Source organism: Carassius auratus, chromosome 5, assembly GCF_003368295.1.
Source record: "Carassius auratus strain Wakin chromosome 5, ASM336829v1, whole genome shotgun sequence".
NCBI lineage: Eukaryota > Metazoa > Chordata > Actinopteri > Cypriniformes > Cyprinidae > Carassius > Carassius auratus.
In genome coordinates, this window is record NC_039247.1 from 31,085,283 (window position 1) to 31,103,913 (window position 18,631).

The following is an 18,631-nucleotide window of genomic DNA, read 5'->3' on the forward strand; positions in this document are numbered from 1 at the left end:
CATAAATTTGACAACTTGCATACATAACATTTAACAAAAAGAAAACAAGCTACGGTGTATGTTTAATGTAATTCTTTATTGCAGTATTAGCATCAGTAAACTGTTTTTTTGTCAACAGCCAACACACACAGGTTCAACACTGCATCAGTTCCATGAACAGGGTACAGAACCAGACTTCAATCTCTTGCAGAAAGTTTCCTTTTTCAACAGATTCATCAGAATGGAGTGCTTCACCTACAAAGAAACCTCAAGATCTCAAAAGACATATATTATACTGTTTTCTTTTTTATCCCAATATTTAGGGAGCTGGCTGAAGTAGAGACATTCAGTGTTTGTAGAAAGTTATCATTAATATTCACAAACTTTTGGCCCATGATTTCTGCATAGTATAAAATAAAAAAAAATAAAAAAATTCAGTTACAACACCCGAATAATTTTATATGTGTGCCACAGAATGTCAAGTCTGAGGGAAGATGCTTTTTACTTGAAATAAAATTAAAAATAAAATCAAGCAAATAAGGCCCATAGAAAATGTTACTTAACAGATCCCTTTGCACTTTTAATTTTTTAACCGTGTTTAATTTTTTAAAAGATTAAATTGTAAAAAAAAAAAAAAAAAAAAAAAAAAAAAAAAGCCAAACTTACGGTTCTATCCCAATACTGTTGAAATGCAACTTGTCAAGATCAGTCTCTAGTCAAACCCAGTTTCTGAAAAGCTTCTGTCTTGGATGAACTGCACTAAGAGTGTTTGTACGAAGAATTGCACTAAAAAAGGTTTTATGGATCATTTTATCATTGTGATAGCATGTGATCTTTCAAAACAGAGAAGATCTTGCCTAAGATGATATTATCCCAAGTAAACAAAAGTCTCTTTTACTTTGATCATAAATTCAGTAAGGTAACACCACCCAGTTGTATGAGGTGAACAGCCATTCTGTCTAAACAATGACGTAAATGTAAAACAATTAAAACATCTACGGCTACATTTCACTGAAACAAAACTGAACTGATTAAACAATATCATTGGACCCAAAAACCACTACAATATCTATAATTTTTCACCAGACAGACATTATAAGCACGTTCAGCTGAAATCATCATCACTGAAGAACATGCAGACTTGGGTTCACCTCCTCAGCCCACATACATTCATGTCAATATCAATATGTAAAGTCTACGTACATAATATATACCTATTGATCAATCTTTGATTTCCATTACTCCCAGATGTTGTGCCATATTTTGTAATGACCTAATTGAGCACAAGTCACACAGAATACGTTATATGAATCTATAACTAGGGGTAATGAATGAAAATACAACCCTGAAAGGTTTCCCTTACCAGACTTATTCTACGTGATTACTGTAATACTTAAAAAGTAGTGTTTGTTCAGAATTCTGGCCATTAAATCTTGCAGGGCCATAAAGAGTAAAGTAGGACAGATCCACAGTGCAACACTTAGCACTGGATCTGACAGGCACTGGTGAATGCTGTGTTTCAATGTAAACTGTCTCTCTCTCTTCAGTATCCAAAAACTCAATGAGCACTCTCCGGCCGGCCAATGTCTGTGGTGATGTTGATGAAGAGAGGTGCTCTGTGCACGGACAGAATCTTGTAGGAACAGGAGTTCAAGCCATCAGTCTTCCACGTCTGATGAGTGCGGCGTAACAGATGCATCCTGTGGAAACAAAGCTTTAAATACCACGCTGAAAATACGAATCATTTACATTTTACAGGAGTCAATATTTTCACTTATAATCATGAAAAAATTATGCCCACTGTTATGATGGAGTAACATCTTTGTATTTATACATTGGACATAAATAGGTGTGTAACGATTAACTGCGAGCCGGTTGAAAATCTACTCAAACATGTGACGATTCAAATCGATTGAGATGCTAAACAAATCCTGATTCATTTACAGCAGGAGGAACTTAGGATGGTATTTTTTCTTTTCATCTTGCCTCTGTATAAAGCATATTAAAGTTCATAAGTGCAGCTTAATGTTAGTTTAGACTGTATAGGGTTTAACCCTTGTGCATTGTTCAAATTCACTATCCAAGATTTTAACTCTTTAATTGCCAACTTCATGAATTATGTCACTGATTTGGGGGAAAAACACACAAAATGACTTATTTTTAGTGCTGTCAATCGATTAAAAAAAATTTACTAATTAATCGCACAATTTTTTTAAATTAATCGCGATTAATCGCGATTAATCGCAATTAGAAGACTGAAACTTTTTGGATATGTAAATGTAAAATGTAAAAAATTAATCTAAACTCAAGACAAAGAAACTATTTAAATGCAAAATATGATTGTTTATTGGAATTTTTGTTTAACTTGTAACACATATTTTCTCATGTAAACAACATACCTGCAATAAACCATCAATATCCTCCATATTAACTGTTGGCTTGAAAGCCATATTTATTACAGAAATAAAAACACAGGCATGTAAGTACCATTTGAATTTCAAAACAATCAATGCCAATAAAAAACAAAAATGATTTCCATGTTGAATTCTAAGTGGACTGCAAAAAAATTCCAAAGTATAGTCATTGCCAGTGCTTTAAGTGGGCCGGTATGCACCTGTACTCAGTACCACCACTTCCAAATATAGCTCTTGAGCTTACCGCCACCCCTCCGTGCGCCCAGAACGTGCTTGTAGCGTACCGGTACGCTCATTTGGACATCTGTTTTAATAGAGGTTTTAATCTTTTACCTGCACTGCCGATTTTCAGAGCGCCCTTCACAATGCAAGCTTCCTAATTCATCCCACCCAGAGCAGAAACTACATTACCCATTCACCCTTAAGTTACACAAGTGAATAGCGCATGTGTCGCTTTTCCCACTGTTAAGTGTCAACAACTCAACGTGGCCGGAGAAGGTGTGTGAAACTCGTTGTGAGTTATACTAAAGCAAAATCTTGAGTATTTATTGTCTGATAAACATTAAAAACTGTCTGCGGAGGTTGAGTCATCCTGCAGCCTGCAGCATCTTTTTTCTAAGTTCTAAAAAAATACCGTAGACGGCAAGGCACAAATTTAGATATTCATTTATCTAATTAATCTATAGCCTATGCACAAAGACAATATGATCTTTTTGTCCCCTTTGTGTTTTAAAGCTTGATGAAGAGAGAGAGCGCAAGTTGCTGCAGCTGCGAGGAGGACAGTGATGCACGCGCACAGGAGTGATTGACAGATCGCGGCAATGTGTACAAAAAATACTCCGCTACACAATTATTTCCTTATTTTCGTGTAAGCTTATTAACGTTAGCGTTACAGAAAGGTCTGATTTACGCACTGTTACAGTCATTGTTTTTTTTTTTTAAACAATGACATTTCGAGTTCATGATTTTAATGTTGCTGTTTCTTGTGGCAGACTAAATGAAGAGTAATGTTTCTTGTGGCAGACTGAAGAGTAATCCGGCAGAGTTTTATACTGAAACTTTCCGTCTAAAAGTCCTTCCTTGGTCTTATCCATATTTCTTTGCACGTTGAACACACAAGGCCACAACTGGAAATAAAAAAAACTGCATCCGCGTTAATTGCGTTATTTTTTTTTAACGCGTTAAATATTTCAAATTAATCGAATGCGTTAACGCGCTAATTTTGACAGCACTACTTATTTTCAATATAAAAGTAATTGTGGCTGGATTTTTTTTCTTTTTATAACAATCTTGGGCATGTAAAAGATTAGTAGCAACATAGACTTTGATGCATTGTTAGTTTTTGTGCAGCATTAGATTTAAAACATTTTCTCTCTCATTTGTTGTTGGGGGCTGTTTTTGCCCCATTGACTTCCATTATAACGACATTTATTGATTGCAAAGCCATGACACCATGTAATCATGCATTCTTGATTGTTTGTGGTTTTCCCTTTTGGGAAGAGGTAAAATTTGTTATTTTTACAGTTGATCACTAGGTTGGACCATTAACCCTATAATTTGTTGTTATACTCCATTTAATTCCATATACAAGCCAGAAACTAAGCCTTTTTTGCACAGGCCTATCTAAAGGGTTAACGGTCCCATCTAGTGATCAACTGTACCAACAACAAATTAGGGAGAAAAAATTTAAATAAAATGCTGCACAAAAACTAACAATGCATCAAAGCCAATGTTGTTACTAATCTTTGACATCCCCAAGACTGTGGTAAAAGGTAAAAAAATATCCAGTCCACAATCACTTTTTAAATTGAAAATATGTAATTTTGTGTGTTTTTATTCCCAAATCAGTGACATAATTTATGAACTTGGTAATTAAAGAGTTAAAATCTTGGATTTTTTTTTTTTTTTTTTTTTTTACATTTGGTAGTTTTGATCAGGACTGAGGCTGATTAATAGATTTATGCAAAAAAAAAAAAAAAAAAAAAAAAAAAAAAAAAAAAAAAATTTATCTGATACATTTTTACAGCAGTTTAATTTAGTGGATGTTTTCATCCATGAACATAATGAAAGGGTAGTGAATTTGCCCACAGTGTACCGTTGAGTTTTTGAAAAATTTCAAAGCATTTTCCCACAATATGTGTCAAAATAAGATGTCACCAAAAATCATTCCATTCGCTCAAACACAGAGAAAGTTGTGGCCAAAATAAGACTCAACTTTACCCCCTAGTGGACGAAAACGTCCCCAACAACTCATAAGGGTTAATGCTTTTTTCGTTTAAAGTTATGAGTAACAAGCAGACAACCAACAAAACAAACAAACATGATGATGAGACTGTGAATAAAAAAAAAGCAATATTATTCATATTTAAAATAAAAATGTGCATTCAAATGCAAAAACTGAGTATTTTAATTTTAGGTGTGTGTCCGAGAGCCTTATAAGCGGCACATGAGATGCTTTAAGTGTGCTTTGTGTTGCATTTGAATGTTTTTGTTACTCTGTATCCAGTTGAACCCACAAGAAGCACTGCTGCTGCACTTTTGGGTTTAAAGAAATTAGAGAAACACTGAAGCTCAATGCAGAGGAGATATGAAAGCCATTCACAATGAATGTATATTTGGCGCATTCCTGAGATGCACAACTATGACTGTTGACTCGTGTCTCGCACAAGAGATTAATAGAAAGCCATGTAAAGTTAAAAGAGATTCAACTTTTAGAAAATAATTTGTGAGGGTTTCCATTCCTCTGCATCTCATATGTTTTTAAATTTAATCATGTGATCGGTGCTTTGGCTATTTGTATTGAGCTATGCATAAATACACAATTCTGTTTTGTTCAAAATTGTTTATGCAATTAACAAAATCATATTTTATTTATAAATATTAGTTTAGATGGTATATATTTTTTTTTCTAGACCACTGTTATTTAATTGCACTGAATAAACAGTTTAATGTGTTGCATTATTTTGCTCATTGCACCCTCCTGTGGCCTCAGGAAACACTGAACAATTTTAATCTACAGTACATACAAAATATAAGATTTTGTTTGTGTGTTTGACTATTAAAACTAAAATAAGCTGTTGTCTGGCTTAAACAATTGGCTAAATTAAAAATACAGTGGTTTATTTTTGTAAAAAAATTTTATATGAAACATTATATCATTATATGATCTTTTATTTTTATTTTTTATATGTAATGTAAAACAATGCATGCTGTCAAAAATTGTTCCTCACTTTAGTTATGATCTCTTGGAAGCCCAGAAGTGCACTCTAATACGGCAACATTTACATTCCTTTCTCATTCTCACTTTAACTGACCTTTCTTTATTGATTTGATTGCCGCTGTCCCTCTTGTGAAAGACCATGGTGTAGCGTGCCACTTCCAGGGATGGACGGATTATTGACATTTTCTGCAGCGTCACCCTGAAAAAGACAGTTCAGTTAAAATCCTTAACAATGAGAATAGGAGTGTTCAGACATGGATAGTACCACAGCAGAAACTGAAATTTCCCCTTAAACACACATTTCCATTCATACAAAGAATAAAACGACTTTGCATTTTTTACACATTTTCTATGATGTTTTAAAGATGAAAAACATGAATTGCATAGCCCTTTTGTGAAGTCACCTAAGAATGCTTGTGCACATCCTAAGCCACATTGTCCCGAGTTTCTCTCACCTTATTCTCAGGTCATCGTCCTCTCCACCCCAGCCCCAGTAGGAGTTTGGGAAGCCATTGACCTTGTGGAACTGCTCCTTCGTCATGGCCGAAACTCCCCCAAAGTAACCTTTGTATCTGAGTCTGGGAAGTCACAGGCAGAAGGTGATGAATGTCTTTCACATATTTCAAAAGAACTATAGTATATTTTACAAATAATTAAATGATGCAAATAAGAAATTATTTGGGGTGCATCATATTAAGTGTAGCTGAATACCAATGTAGAATGAAGAAGCTACTGTAAAGCGTTAGAAGCTACAAACTGCTTAAATAAGTTTAACCATTGCATTTTGCAAAACATACATGAAAAAAAAAACAATAGAATGTGTGTGAACGGATACATTTTATTTGTTACTGCTTTCATTTAATAATTAACAGATTCGATGTAGCTTGTAATGGCAAAAACCTGTATCAAATTACTTTAGATGTAAAATAGTTTATAACCTATATAGTACAATTAGTTACAACTTCCGTTGACCAATGTGCTTTCCAGCAAGTCATCAAAACAAAAAACACACAAACACACATTTAAAGATATATATAGTAGAAGCAAAATTTGATAATCCACTCTAAAACAGAAAAACAGTTAGTAAAAACAATAACTTCAGTTTTTTTTCATTGAATATTAAAACGTTTAGGCCAAACATGCCACGACACCCGAGACCCGAGACCCAAGGAATTTAGTTTGACAGGCAAATAAACCTGGATGTTATCCACATAATAGTGAAATGACACACCATTTTTTTCTAAAAATTGAGCCAAAAGGGAGTATGTAGAAAGAAAAGAGCAACGGAGCCAGAATAGATCCCTGAGGAACCCCACAGGGCAAAAATGCATTCCTAGAGTAATGTTCACCCAGCTTGACTGAAAAGCTCCAAATTGTAAAATATAATTTAAACCAATCTAAAGCTACACCTCTTAAACCAACTCAATGTTCTAAACGATCAATAAGAACAGCTTGATCGACTCTATCAAAATCAGCCGTCTAGTCTGCACAAGAACTGCAAAATCACATGGTATTAAAATTTAATGAAGAACTGTCAGAAATGCAGTCTCAGTAGAATGACATTTATGAAAACCTGACTGAAATATTTAAAACATTGAGTAATCAGCTAAAAAAACTTTGTAACTGTGAGAACACATTTTTCCAGAATTTTGGTGATAAAAGGCAGATTAGAAATTGGCCAGAAGTTTGTGTTTTGTTAAATTTAATAACATAGTCTGGGAATGCATGCAGATCCTACTTGCAAACTAAAGCAGAAGACATAAAGAACATTCTTAAAACGAATGTCAGACCCTCCAGGATTTTGTGATTTTGCAACTGCAGAAGCCATAAAATCCATCAAAGGAGAAAATAATATTTAATAATTGATCTGAGAGCTCTGAAAGAGGCTAAACAAGAGATATTTACTTGTTGGGTAAAATAAAAGTTTTAATGTTTATTAAGGTGAACATTTGCTTATCCTAATCATGTCTGATTTCAACAGTAGATTTGCTTTCTCTTTGTTTTTAATAAATTAGGGTTAGGGTTATACCTAATAAATTAAAGTACAAGCTGCGACTGTGCCAGAAAGCATATCACATCAATAAATATTGTAATTTATTTAACCAATATTATCAACTAAACACAGGACCGGAGTTTCATACAGAAATTGAATAAACTGTAAATTAAAAACAAAAGTTTCAAAGTTACAAAGTTATTTATTCAAGAGTAGTGATGGATTTTTATTTATTTTTTTGATAAACATTAATGAAAGACAGCACAGCTTTATTAGGCTGCTGTCCCTTTAAGACCGACTGCATGGATCCAATATACTTATACACAATGGTTTCTTTCTCAACAGCTGCTCACATTCAGACAAAACTAACTGTGTTTATGAAGATACTTGCCAGGATGGGCATTTTGACCATTTTTTTGTGTGTTTTAAGCGCAATAAGCTGCAAACACTAACTCAATACTCATGAGGTTTGTGAGGTGGCGTTATGGAGTGCTCGACTACAGAATGGTTTAAAAAGACTTTAGATTAGACAAGTGACAGTTCTGAGCACTGAACAAAACAACACAGGAAAAAAACATTACCATTGTAACACTATTTTTATTTTATTTTTTCGAGAAAAGCCACAGCAATTTCAGACCTTTTGGTTGCAAAAATCAGAAAAAAGTCTTGGTGGAACTGAAATGTTTTTGTGAAAAAAAAAAAAAATTAAAAGTTGTTGTCACCTCAAACTTTGCAAGGTGTATGAGGCCTTTATAGTGTATGAGTTGTCCAAACAAACCTGTTAGTTAGAATGAATGGTATTTCCCAATGCTACATGTGAACGAATGGATATTTTAGGAGTGTGTGTTTGATTATTACCTCCTGTGATACAAAAGGAGATGTAGGGTTTTGTCACACAGGAAAGTGGTTTGTGATTTAAAATGCAAAACATCTGAACCACGAATCACATTACTGAAAAATGTAGTTCAACTAGTAGTGTGACTGCTTTGAGCTACCCCCATCCTGACGCTTCTGCTGCTTGAGTATTTCACAGAGAAGCAGTACTGCGATTTATGCTCCATCTAACACAGATCTCAAGTGTCTAAATGTCAAGAACTCTCTGCATGTGAATGTGTGTTAAATGAAGGAGACAGCATCACTCACTTGTACCCAGTGGAATTCCTCCCCACTACTAAGTGCTTAGGCTGATCCTCACACATGTATAGATTATGATCGTTCTCAGGAACTAGATCCACATCATGGAAGATGAAACAGTCCCAGTTCTGGTCTTTCAGAGCCTCGAGGTAGCCAACATTTAATAACTTTGCCCTGTTAAATGTAGCTTCTCCTGCCTATAACACAAACAGAGACACATATATTATACAAACATCGTTAAAATTCAAGCAGATTGTGATTTCCTACAGATCACCAGGTGTTTGCCAATACTCTCCTTTCATGACTTAAAAGACAAAAGTGTAAGAAATGATTTGAATGAATTACTTCTTTAGGTGTATACTGCCTCAGGAGTTTTTACTGACTGAACAACTGGCAGAACGTTCATAACACGAGAAGAAAAGCATGCACACCTTTCATAATTCCTTCAGTTTCCTCTTCTATCATTTTTCCTTTACCTAGCCGTTCATTTCCTTAAAATGAAAACTGTACAACTTGAAATATCCATATCACCAACATCAGCTGGTGGCGCTTATCTCTACCGTTGTTAAAGAAGTCATAGAAAAAAAAGGAGGGTTGATTTTTTTTCTGTATAGATTTGTAACAATATAAAAAAATAAAAAATAAACACACTAAACGGCAATAAATAAAAGAAACCTGCCAAAATTTACTTGTCTATAATGATATTTCGGGAATCAGAAACCTGGCTTGCTCTGTAACTGTAATACTGAGAAGGAAGTAACACACTATTGTTGAAGGCAACAATAGTTTCATTCAAGTTTTGTAAATGAACAAAAATTGTTTTTCCCAATGGACTCAATGTTAGGGTCACGCTTTATTTTAAGTTCCAATTCTCGTTATCAAAAAACCATCAACTACAAATTTTGCCTCAAACTCCTAATTTGTGTCTTATTAATAGTAAGGTAGTTGTTATGTTTAGGCATTGGGTAGGATTAGGGATGTACAATATGATCATACAGAAAACGTGCCTTATAAATAGCCAATACAGGTGCATCTCAATGAATTAGAATGTCATTGAAAAGTTCATTTATGTCAGTAATTCAACTCAAATTGTGAAACTTGTGCATTAAGTAAATTCAGTGCACACAGACTGAAGTAGATAAAGTCTTTGCTTCTTTTAATTGTGATGATTTTGGCTCACATTTAACAAAAACCCACTAATTCATTATCTCAACAAATTAGAACACTTCAAAAGACCAATTAAAAAAACATTATTAGTGAACTGCTGGCCTTCTGGAAATTATGTTAATTTACTGTACAATAATTGGTAGGGGCTCCTTTTGCTTTAATTACTGCCTCAGTTCAGCGTGGTATGTAGGTGATCAGTTCGTGGCTCTGCTGAGGTGGTCTGGAAGCCCAGGTTTCTCTGACAGTGGCCTTCAGCTCATCTCATTGTTTGGTCTCTTGTTTCTCATCTTCCTCTTGACAACAACCCATAGATTCTCTCTGGGGTTCAGGTCTGGTGAGTTTGCTGGCCAGTCAAGCACACCAACACCATGCTCATTTAACCAACTATTGGTGCTTTTGGCAGTTTGGGCAGGTGTCAAATCCTGCTGGAAAATGAAATCAGCATCTTCTAAAAACTGGTCAGCAGAAGGAAGCATGAAGTGCTCCAAGATTTCTTGGTAAACAGGTGCAATTAATTTGGTTTTCAACAAACACATTGGACCAACACCAGCAGATGACATCACACCCCAAATCATCACAAACTGTGGAAACTGAACACTGGACTTCAAGCAATTTGGGCTATGATCTTCTCCACCCTTCCTTCAGACTCTAGGACCTTGGTTTCCAAATGAAATACAAAACTTGCTCTTATCTGAAAAGAGGACTTTGGACCACTGGGCAACAGTCCAGTTCTTCTTCTCTTAGCCCAGGTAAGACGCCTAGGACGTTGTCAGTGGTTCAGTAGATCTCTTGACACGTCTGTGTGTGGTGCTCTTGATGCCTTGATCCCAGCCTCAGTCCATTCCTTGTGAAGTTCAATCAAATTCTTGAATTTATTTTGCTTTATAATCCTCATAAGGCTGTGGCTCTCTTGGTTGGTTGTGCTTTTTTTTCTTCCACACTTTTTCCTTCCACTCAACTTTCTGTTAACATGCTTGGATACAGCACTCTGTGAACAGCCAGCTTCTTTTGCAATGAATGTTTGTGGTTTACCCTCCTTGTGAAGGATGTCAATGATTGTCTTCTGGACAACTGTCAGATCAGCAGTCTTCCTCATGATTGTGTAGCCTAGTGAACCAAACTGAGAGACCATTCTGAAGACTCAGGAATCGTTGCAGGTGTTTTGAGTTGATTAGCTGATTGGCATATCACCAAATTTTAATTTGTTGTTTTTTTGGAAAATGTGAGCCAAAATCATCACAATTTAAAGAACCAGAGACTTCAGTGTGCAGTGAATTTATTTAATACATTTATACATTATTTAATACATGAGTTTCACAATTTGAGTTGAATTACTGAAATCAATGAACTTTTCCACAACATTTTAATTTATTGAGATGCACCTCTGTTAATAACCTGCATGCTAATGAGAAACTAGTTAATCACGAGAATTGGTCCCTATCCTAAGTGTCAACAAGGTAACCAGTTTTTACAGAATAGACTGTTTGGTTAACAAGTAACAATGTATCGCAGGCTTTGCAAACAGACTGTTGTTTAAGGATGGGGCAGTGCAAACTATAATGGACCCGGGACCAAAGCCTTAAGTAAACACTATTATGCATTTCACATATGAAGAGGGCGTCAATGCTACAGAACCAATAACGGTCCCTTTTAACGTCAGAGAAACTGGGATATGCTCATAAAAAAGAACATTATGTTATTGTCCAAGAAACCATTATGTAACCCTAACAATGAACGCTCTCGAAATGCCATCAGATTCTATCAATGTCTGGGAGTTTTGCCCACCTGGTGAATGATGTAGATGGCGTAGTGAAGCTGCTGCCTCTGTAAGAACGGGTGGAGGTGGTGGAGGAGGTAGAGCAGGTGCTTCTCTCGGTTTCTGTGAGGGATGAGGATGGCCACTTTCTGTCTGGCCACACAGTCAGAGGGGTTATACTGACCCTCCACCACCTCCCCGTTCTCACTCTCTACCTGCCCTGACGTCAGCGAGGGATCAAATGACAGCTTGATAGAGCCTCCTGTGGAGAAGAACAATCAGAAACAAATAAACACACATGGACACAGGCCACCAAGTAAGTGAAAGGCCCTACGGACCAGGTGCAGTCCTTCAGTACAGCACCAGATGGGGCCCACATTAATTACAGGGCCCCATCTCTGGAAACGAGCCCGAATTAGCAAGCAGCTGTGGAAGGAAAAAACTGTGATGTGTAAACATTGACTTTCATATAGAGGTGGTTCCCACATCTTCCTCCACGCTGCAACTAATGTTTCAGATCTTTATCCAGTATTATCAGCTCAATGGTGATACGTGTAAAATGTACTGCTATATTACAAAAAATAAATAAATTAATGATTGTAAATGAAAACCATATTTATGTCTAAATTCCTTACAGCCTGCTTGTAAAACGAAATGCTATATCATAATTATATCCACATTTGCATGCTATCTGTACAGCTAAAAACTATAAATTAAGCAAATGAATATCCATAAATATTCCAGCTGCTGCATCACTTTCAAATGATATAAAACTGGTGGCGATGACAATCCTCTTAAAATCTTGTGCCCCCGGGAGATCTATGTACTATGTTGCCATACATTTACACACTTAAATGCTTCATGGTATATTTTGATATTTTAGTTTGTTTGCACACTTGAAATATTACAGTCGATTAACACTATTCACTAGTTGCTTATCACCATACTTGTTCCTAGAATATTGGCTGTTTATTACTTCTTACAAAGCACATATTAATGCATGATTCTGCATGACCGTATTCTAGATCCCATACATAAGCATACAACTGCAACAACTACCTTACTTGCAGTATGTGTTTGACTACTTTTAGGACCATATAGCCTTTTTGAACCAAATCTATTTGTTTTGTTTGTTGATTTTGGTCTTAAAATGATTTGTAACACTATAAAAACACTAAACTGCAAAAACGGAAAACTGCCCACATTTACTTGTCAGAATTGATATTTGGGGAGTCAGAGACTTGGCTTGCTCAGTAACTGTAATACAAGACAACAATAGTCTCATTCAAGTTTTGTATATGAACAAAACGAGTGTCTTTCTGAATGGCCTCAGTGTGAGGATTCCTTCAGACTACTTCTGAGCACTCCCTGTACTTGAAGCATTACGTCTGGTCATGGTTTAGAATAAAAGCTGAGCTTGGACAAGACTCACGGAGCAGGGGTGACTGCTCTGGACAGCTCTCTCTGACCGACTGCTCCTCTATGCTCCGTATCATCTCTGATTCCAGCTCCAGCGGAGGAAGGCCCTTCACAGTCCTCTCGTCAGGACTCAAACCCTTCTGGACGGACTTCACCGTGTCATCATTGGAGAATGTTGCTATCCATGCTACAACGCACAGACACAACAGCAGAAGAAACAGACACTTCCCCTTCCCCTTCCGTATGATCTTGGATATGGATGGAAAGAGACCCATGATGGAAGTTTAGTTTGAGGTGAGATCCAGAGATCCGAGCATCTGCTCAAAGATGACAAGTGTTCCCCCAAACGTCTCTTTCCTTTGTTTTCTCGCTCATTTTTTCATCTGAAGAGGAAACATTCTTCAGCTGAAGTGACGTGGGAGAAGTCTGTTGTGAGGAAAAGCTGAAACACAAAAAAGAGCATTTGTATTAGGTTGATGTCTAACTTTATCTTAACCCTAAGCTAATTTAGAGAGTACATGGATTATTGGTGTTTTTGAAGCAAACAGCAAAAATGCTAAATGTGACCCTGGAGCACAAAAGCAGTCTTAAGTCATTGGGGTATAATAATACATAGTATGGGTCAAAATGATCCATTTTTCTTTAATGCCAAAAATCATTAGGATATTAAGTAAAGATCATGTTCCATGAAGATATTTTGTACGTTTCCTACTGTAAATATATATTAAAAAATTATTATAATTAGTCGTTTGCATTGCTAACGACTTCATTTGGACAACTTCAAAGGTGATTTGATCAATATTTGATTTTGTTGCTTCCTCAGATTCCAGATTTTCCACGTCATGGAAATCTTATTCAGTCAGATTTCAAATGATCAACTCAACAAAACTGACCCTTATGACTGCTTTTGTGCTTAGGGCTCCCAAATAATTGTTAAAAACCACATGAATGTAATCAAATCACAATTAATAGAATGTATAACCGTGAATAGAATTACTAAGCACTCAAAAGCAGCAATTAATCATTATTCTGCATGCTTACAATTTTTTTTTCTTTTACAGGTTAATTTAAGGGTTTGTCCATTCTTACAATTTTTAGTTTTAGTATATTATTATTAAGGCATGCATATTTTAACCCTTTTATTTAAAGAAGAAACCAATCCAGTGTATAGTTCAGATCTGAGGCTTCATACTATAGGAAAGCACTACAACGGTTTTCAGCTCGTTTATTTTTATCTAAAAGCATAGCACGCGGGCGGTCGCTTCAAGCAACGGTGCAAACATCATTCAGTGTAAACTGTGATAGTCATAATGAATTCATTTTTGTCATAATCAGCCCTGCGTTACATATAGAATAGTCACTATTCCTGTAAAAGTTGTCAATAGCACAAAGGGAAGTATAAATACCAGAGTAAAAAAATCAAACCGTGATCTTTGTATCTTCAGACTTTAGCTTCTTCCAAACACACTCGGATATTACAGCTCTTCAAGAGACGCAGCAGGAATGGTTGGTAAGCACAATGCATGTATATTTTACCGTTAATCGTAACACACGTCACACACACACACACACACACACTCTGAAGCTTCCCGGCCGGTGTAACCTGTTAGTCATATTCCTCAGGTTTCTCTCTCTGAGCGGCGCTGCTCTTCCTCCTCTCAGGTTTCATGTTGACACTTCACTGCTTCAGGTCTGTTGTGAGCAGGAACAGGACCTTGGTCCGTCCTTGCCACGTCTAACAATGTAGAAAGCTGTCGTTTCCAGCCAGTGTTTGTGAATGTGCTGCTGAAGGTCATGTTTGATCAGTCACGTTTCGTTTGCTTTGTTTGGCTACAGTCGAGAGAAGCAGCATTGTAACGGATGACAACCCTGCGTCTGTGGTGAGAGGAATGAAATGTCTCCTGGACTTCTGACCTCTGTAGAGGACATTATACTTTAGAGGCTTCATGTCACAGTTTTAGTCTGGGTGTCCTGTTCTGAGCAGGGTCAGGCTGTTTAGGAGCTTTGATCAGAAACACTCCCTCTCTTTGCTCTTTGAATATCACTGATACTGACAGAAAGAGCAGATTTACCACTCTTAGGGAAATATGATAATGTTTTATAATTATCATTCAAATCTGGCAAATTTTCAGATTTTTGTCGCGCATAAACATCTCAGAAAAAAAATATGACTGAATACATTTTTTTTTTTTTTTTAAGAAACAGAGTGATTTTCATGCACGTCTTCTGTAGAAGACACCGGGACAAACGGCTGTTAATCAGGCATTTTGGGAAACTTATAGATCACCAACCATATGAAATAAGAGATATTCTTATGAAAATGCTGCCAAGTTATTACTCCCAGTATAACACTTCTTCTTCTTCTTCTTCTTCTTCTTATTTATTACAGTTTGTCCAAAGAACACATTAATATGTAAATTAGATGCAATGTGTAGATACACTGAATAAAATGGGTAAACAAATTAATTGGAGATTTTACACACATATTCCATAAAGTACAGTAGCATATCAGATCATTCTGTTATATCTCTCATAACATGGTTGTGAATCACCTTTAAACGAAGTTTTTCCAAAAACAGCCTGCAACCTAAAAACTGACTGATGAATGACTTTTTTTTTTATTATTATTATTATTTTTTGCTTATACATGCCTATTTATTGCTTATACATGCCTATTTTTAATAACTTAATCCAGGCATCCTGTACATAAAATATGAATACAATCATTTTTTGTCAAAAATGTTTTTCTCCACTTTACGCTCAGACCAATGTGATGACAACAAACAACACAATTCACAAAACCTTCTTTTCTGACTCGCAGGAGATTAATGAAAAACTTAATTTGATATCGGCTCATAATGCCTCAAAATTAGCATTAGGTCAAGCGCTTCATAACGACGTCTTGAGATCATGTTTAAAATATGAATTATGTGGTCATGAGACATCTATAATCGTTGTAAATGAACAGCCAAACAATGCCTGTTTCTGATTTCTTAAGCACAGCTTTAAGCACGTTGACTGCGAAGACTACACTGTATTCTGTTTTTATTAGCAATGTTACAGCTCGCTACAGTTTGACAGCGTGAATGATACAGAAACACATCAGAACCAGCGACTCAACTCACCGCCCTCGTGTGCGAAGGTGCGCACTTCAGCTGTTATATCTCGAAGAGAACACAGACATTTTGGGGAAAAGTAGTAAGCAGACAGATATTAAATGGACGTAGGGCTGTGAAAGCAGATGCAGTCTCAGCTCAATCCACCAGTGCACTGAAGCCCAGTATTTCCGCAAACACAGCAGCTGCAGGCCGCAGACGGACTCTCAGAGACTCGATCATCCCCTGGCGGCGGACGCGGGAACTACACCTGCCCTGAGGCTTCACTTCAGCTAATAATCAAACATTAAGAACGTTTCTAGGCTGGCCAAGTTGTACAGGTTCTGCACGCTTTTAAGTTTATTGCAATACAGGCATTGGGATATGCAAAAAAATAAAATAAAAAAAAAAGTGAATGATTAATTGAAAAATCGTGAATTCGAGGCAAAGAAAACTAGCATCTTTCCAGATCTATAACTGCATGACCAGAACAAATGAAGAAGTGTTTCAGATCCAAAGATTTTCTCCACGTAAGTGTTAATAATTTAACAAAGTAATTAAGGCTGATCCCAGTGGTGTAATAATTTTAACCAGATTCTCTGATCCTACAAAATCTCCTCCTTTATTGACAAATGTTGTAATAACAGTTTTATAAGAAACTCCTTTAATGTTGGATCAAGTGCTCCATGTAAATCAAAATGGTTTAAACAACACTGTATATCTTCACACAGCGTTGGCACTTCACCATATAAACATTCCATTTTTTAATAAAGTTAAAGAAGTAATTTACAAAATTATTCATGTTATCCTGTAAATGTAGCTGTTAGCACATACATTTGTGATAAATGTAATATATCTGCTGAAGATAGTGAACATTTAATTTTCCAGTGCCTTTTTTAATTTTGGGTTAACTTTAAAATAGACAAAACAAAATAAATAAATAAATAAATAAATAAAAATAAACAAAGCCCTTAATTTAGAACATCATGATATTTTACTTTTTCAAAACCCATCTTTTTTTCTGATAAACAGCTTCACATTATTAATCTGTTAATTATCTGAGCAACGTTTTATATTCATAAGTCAAAAGTAAGTCAAAAGAAACCATCAAATACGACATTTGTAACACTGATCTTAATTTGTTGAAACTCTTTCTAATAAGAGATCACAAAATAGGAAGCTTATAAAAACAATAAACATTCTAAAGATTTTCAAATTTATATCACTGCCATAATGTATGTATACCTTTTTTATCCTGTTATTTTTTTCTCTCTCTCTCTCTCTCTCTATATATATATACAAAAAGGCTGCTCCCGGTGTGAACCTGCAGGAGTTTGCAAACAGTGATGACGTTTTTTTTGTGGGCGGAGTCTATCTGGTGGCAAAAAATTCCAGTGTTAAAGAATACAAAAAATATTAATAAATAAATAAAAATAAGTGATTTTGAGTTTATATTTCAAAAATATGACTTTTTTTTCTCGCAATACTGAGAATTGCCTCACAAATCTTGTAAAACAATCTCTGTATAAAACTCTTCAGTTGATGAGTTCCTGAACGTGATGAATGATGGAATTTGCTTAGCCTCAATTATTGCTCTGAACAGTGTGGATTTGTGCATTAAGGGAGCTGGGCTTTGCAGTCCTGGGTCATTCCTGTGCACTTCCTTCCTGTCGCATGCACACACTCTTAACATGCTTTGAATGGTTTGTGAGATATACTGTATGCCATCTGAACTGATTTTAAGTCAACTGATCGACTTGATTAAACAGAGCAAACATACATCAGTGTTGTACACTTTCTCTGTTGAGAAGTAGTAGTTTTCCACTCCTTGTGCTTCAGTATAATACTTGTTGAACTACAGATAAAATCAGACTGAGTAACAACAAAGTTATTTGCTCACTTTACCATCGCTTTATTTCCTGCTTCCTTGCCTCTTCAGCTAAAAGAATTTACTTCCTGTTGACTAGTATTTGGATGTCAAGCCCAAAATTGTGGCAAAGATAAGTCGAGTATGTAACAATTTAGTAACAAATGAACTAATGTTTTATATCATATATGATTTACATTGTTTTGTATTTAATATGGAACCTATTATCAATCTGTGGTTACAACTTTTATTACTGTGCTTGTTGTCCAATCAGAAACATCCATTATGATGTCATTGTTTTTAATTATTAATTATATTTACGTTTATTCTCCTCTGAGATCTAAATGTACCTTGAAAAAGGCAGATAATTAGTGTTTTAAAACAAACAACAAAAACATTGCAAAAGTACGTCTGTAAAAAAGGTTTCTACTCCAATTCACAACGGTAAGCTTGTAGAGATTATTTATAGTTTAAGTGTTGCATCAGATTTACATCAAACTGTCAGTTTAACGCCATCCCGTCTTTGCACGGCTTGTGTTACTTCCAGTGAGAAGAAGGTCCGGCTATTACAACAAAGCTATCTTGCT

The 18,631-nt window shown here is 35.7% G+C and overlaps 1 protein-coding gene across 3 annotated transcripts; it reads right to left on the reverse strand.

Annotated features, from left to right (window-relative positions):
• Window positions 1–57: 57 nt before the first annotated feature.
• On the reverse strand, window positions 58–16,398 carry LOC113086208 (beta-1,4-galactosyltransferase 4-like). Of its 3 annotated transcripts, none has more exons than XM_026255359.1 (7): window positions 16,208–16,398; window positions 13,096–13,524; window positions 11,693–11,925; window positions 8,750–8,937; window positions 6,069–6,191; window positions 5,708–5,812; window positions 58–1,679 (listed from the first exon to the last, which is right to left on the reverse strand). In XM_026255359.1, exons 2-7 carry the CDS (start codon window positions 13,355–13,357, stop codon window positions 1,538–1,540), a joined length of 1,053 nt encoding a protein of 350 aa, XP_026111144.1. In that variant the 5' UTR covers window positions 13,358–13,524; window positions 16,208–16,398; the 3' UTR covers window positions 58–1,537. The 3 variants fall into 3 exon arrangements, with proteins under 3 accessions (XP_026111144.1, XP_026111151.1, XP_026111157.1); XM_026255366.1 differs by lacking the exon at window positions 16,208–16,398 and adding an exon at window positions 14,508–14,656; XM_026255372.1 differs by lacking the exon at window positions 16,208–16,398 and adding an exon at window positions 14,489–14,643.
• Between the last annotated feature and the right edge of the window lie 2,233 nt (window positions 16,399–18,631).

What these genes read in the sequence shown, in the direction of transcription:
- LOC113086208 (XM_026255359.1), bottom strand. Translation starts at nt 13,357, where the DNA reads ATGGGTCTCTTTCCATCCATATCCAAGATCATACGGAAGGGGAAGGGG. An exon ending in AGAGCAGTCACCCCTGCTCC is followed by an intron (nt 11,926 to 13,095) that starts GTGAGTCTTGTC and finishes TCTTCTCCACAG; the next exon opens with GAGGCTCTATCAAGCTGTCA. An exon ending in CCATCTACATCATTCACCAG is followed by an intron (nt 8,938 to 11,692) that starts GTGGGCAAAACT and finishes TTTGTGTTATAG; the next exon opens with GCAGGAGAAGCTACATTTAA.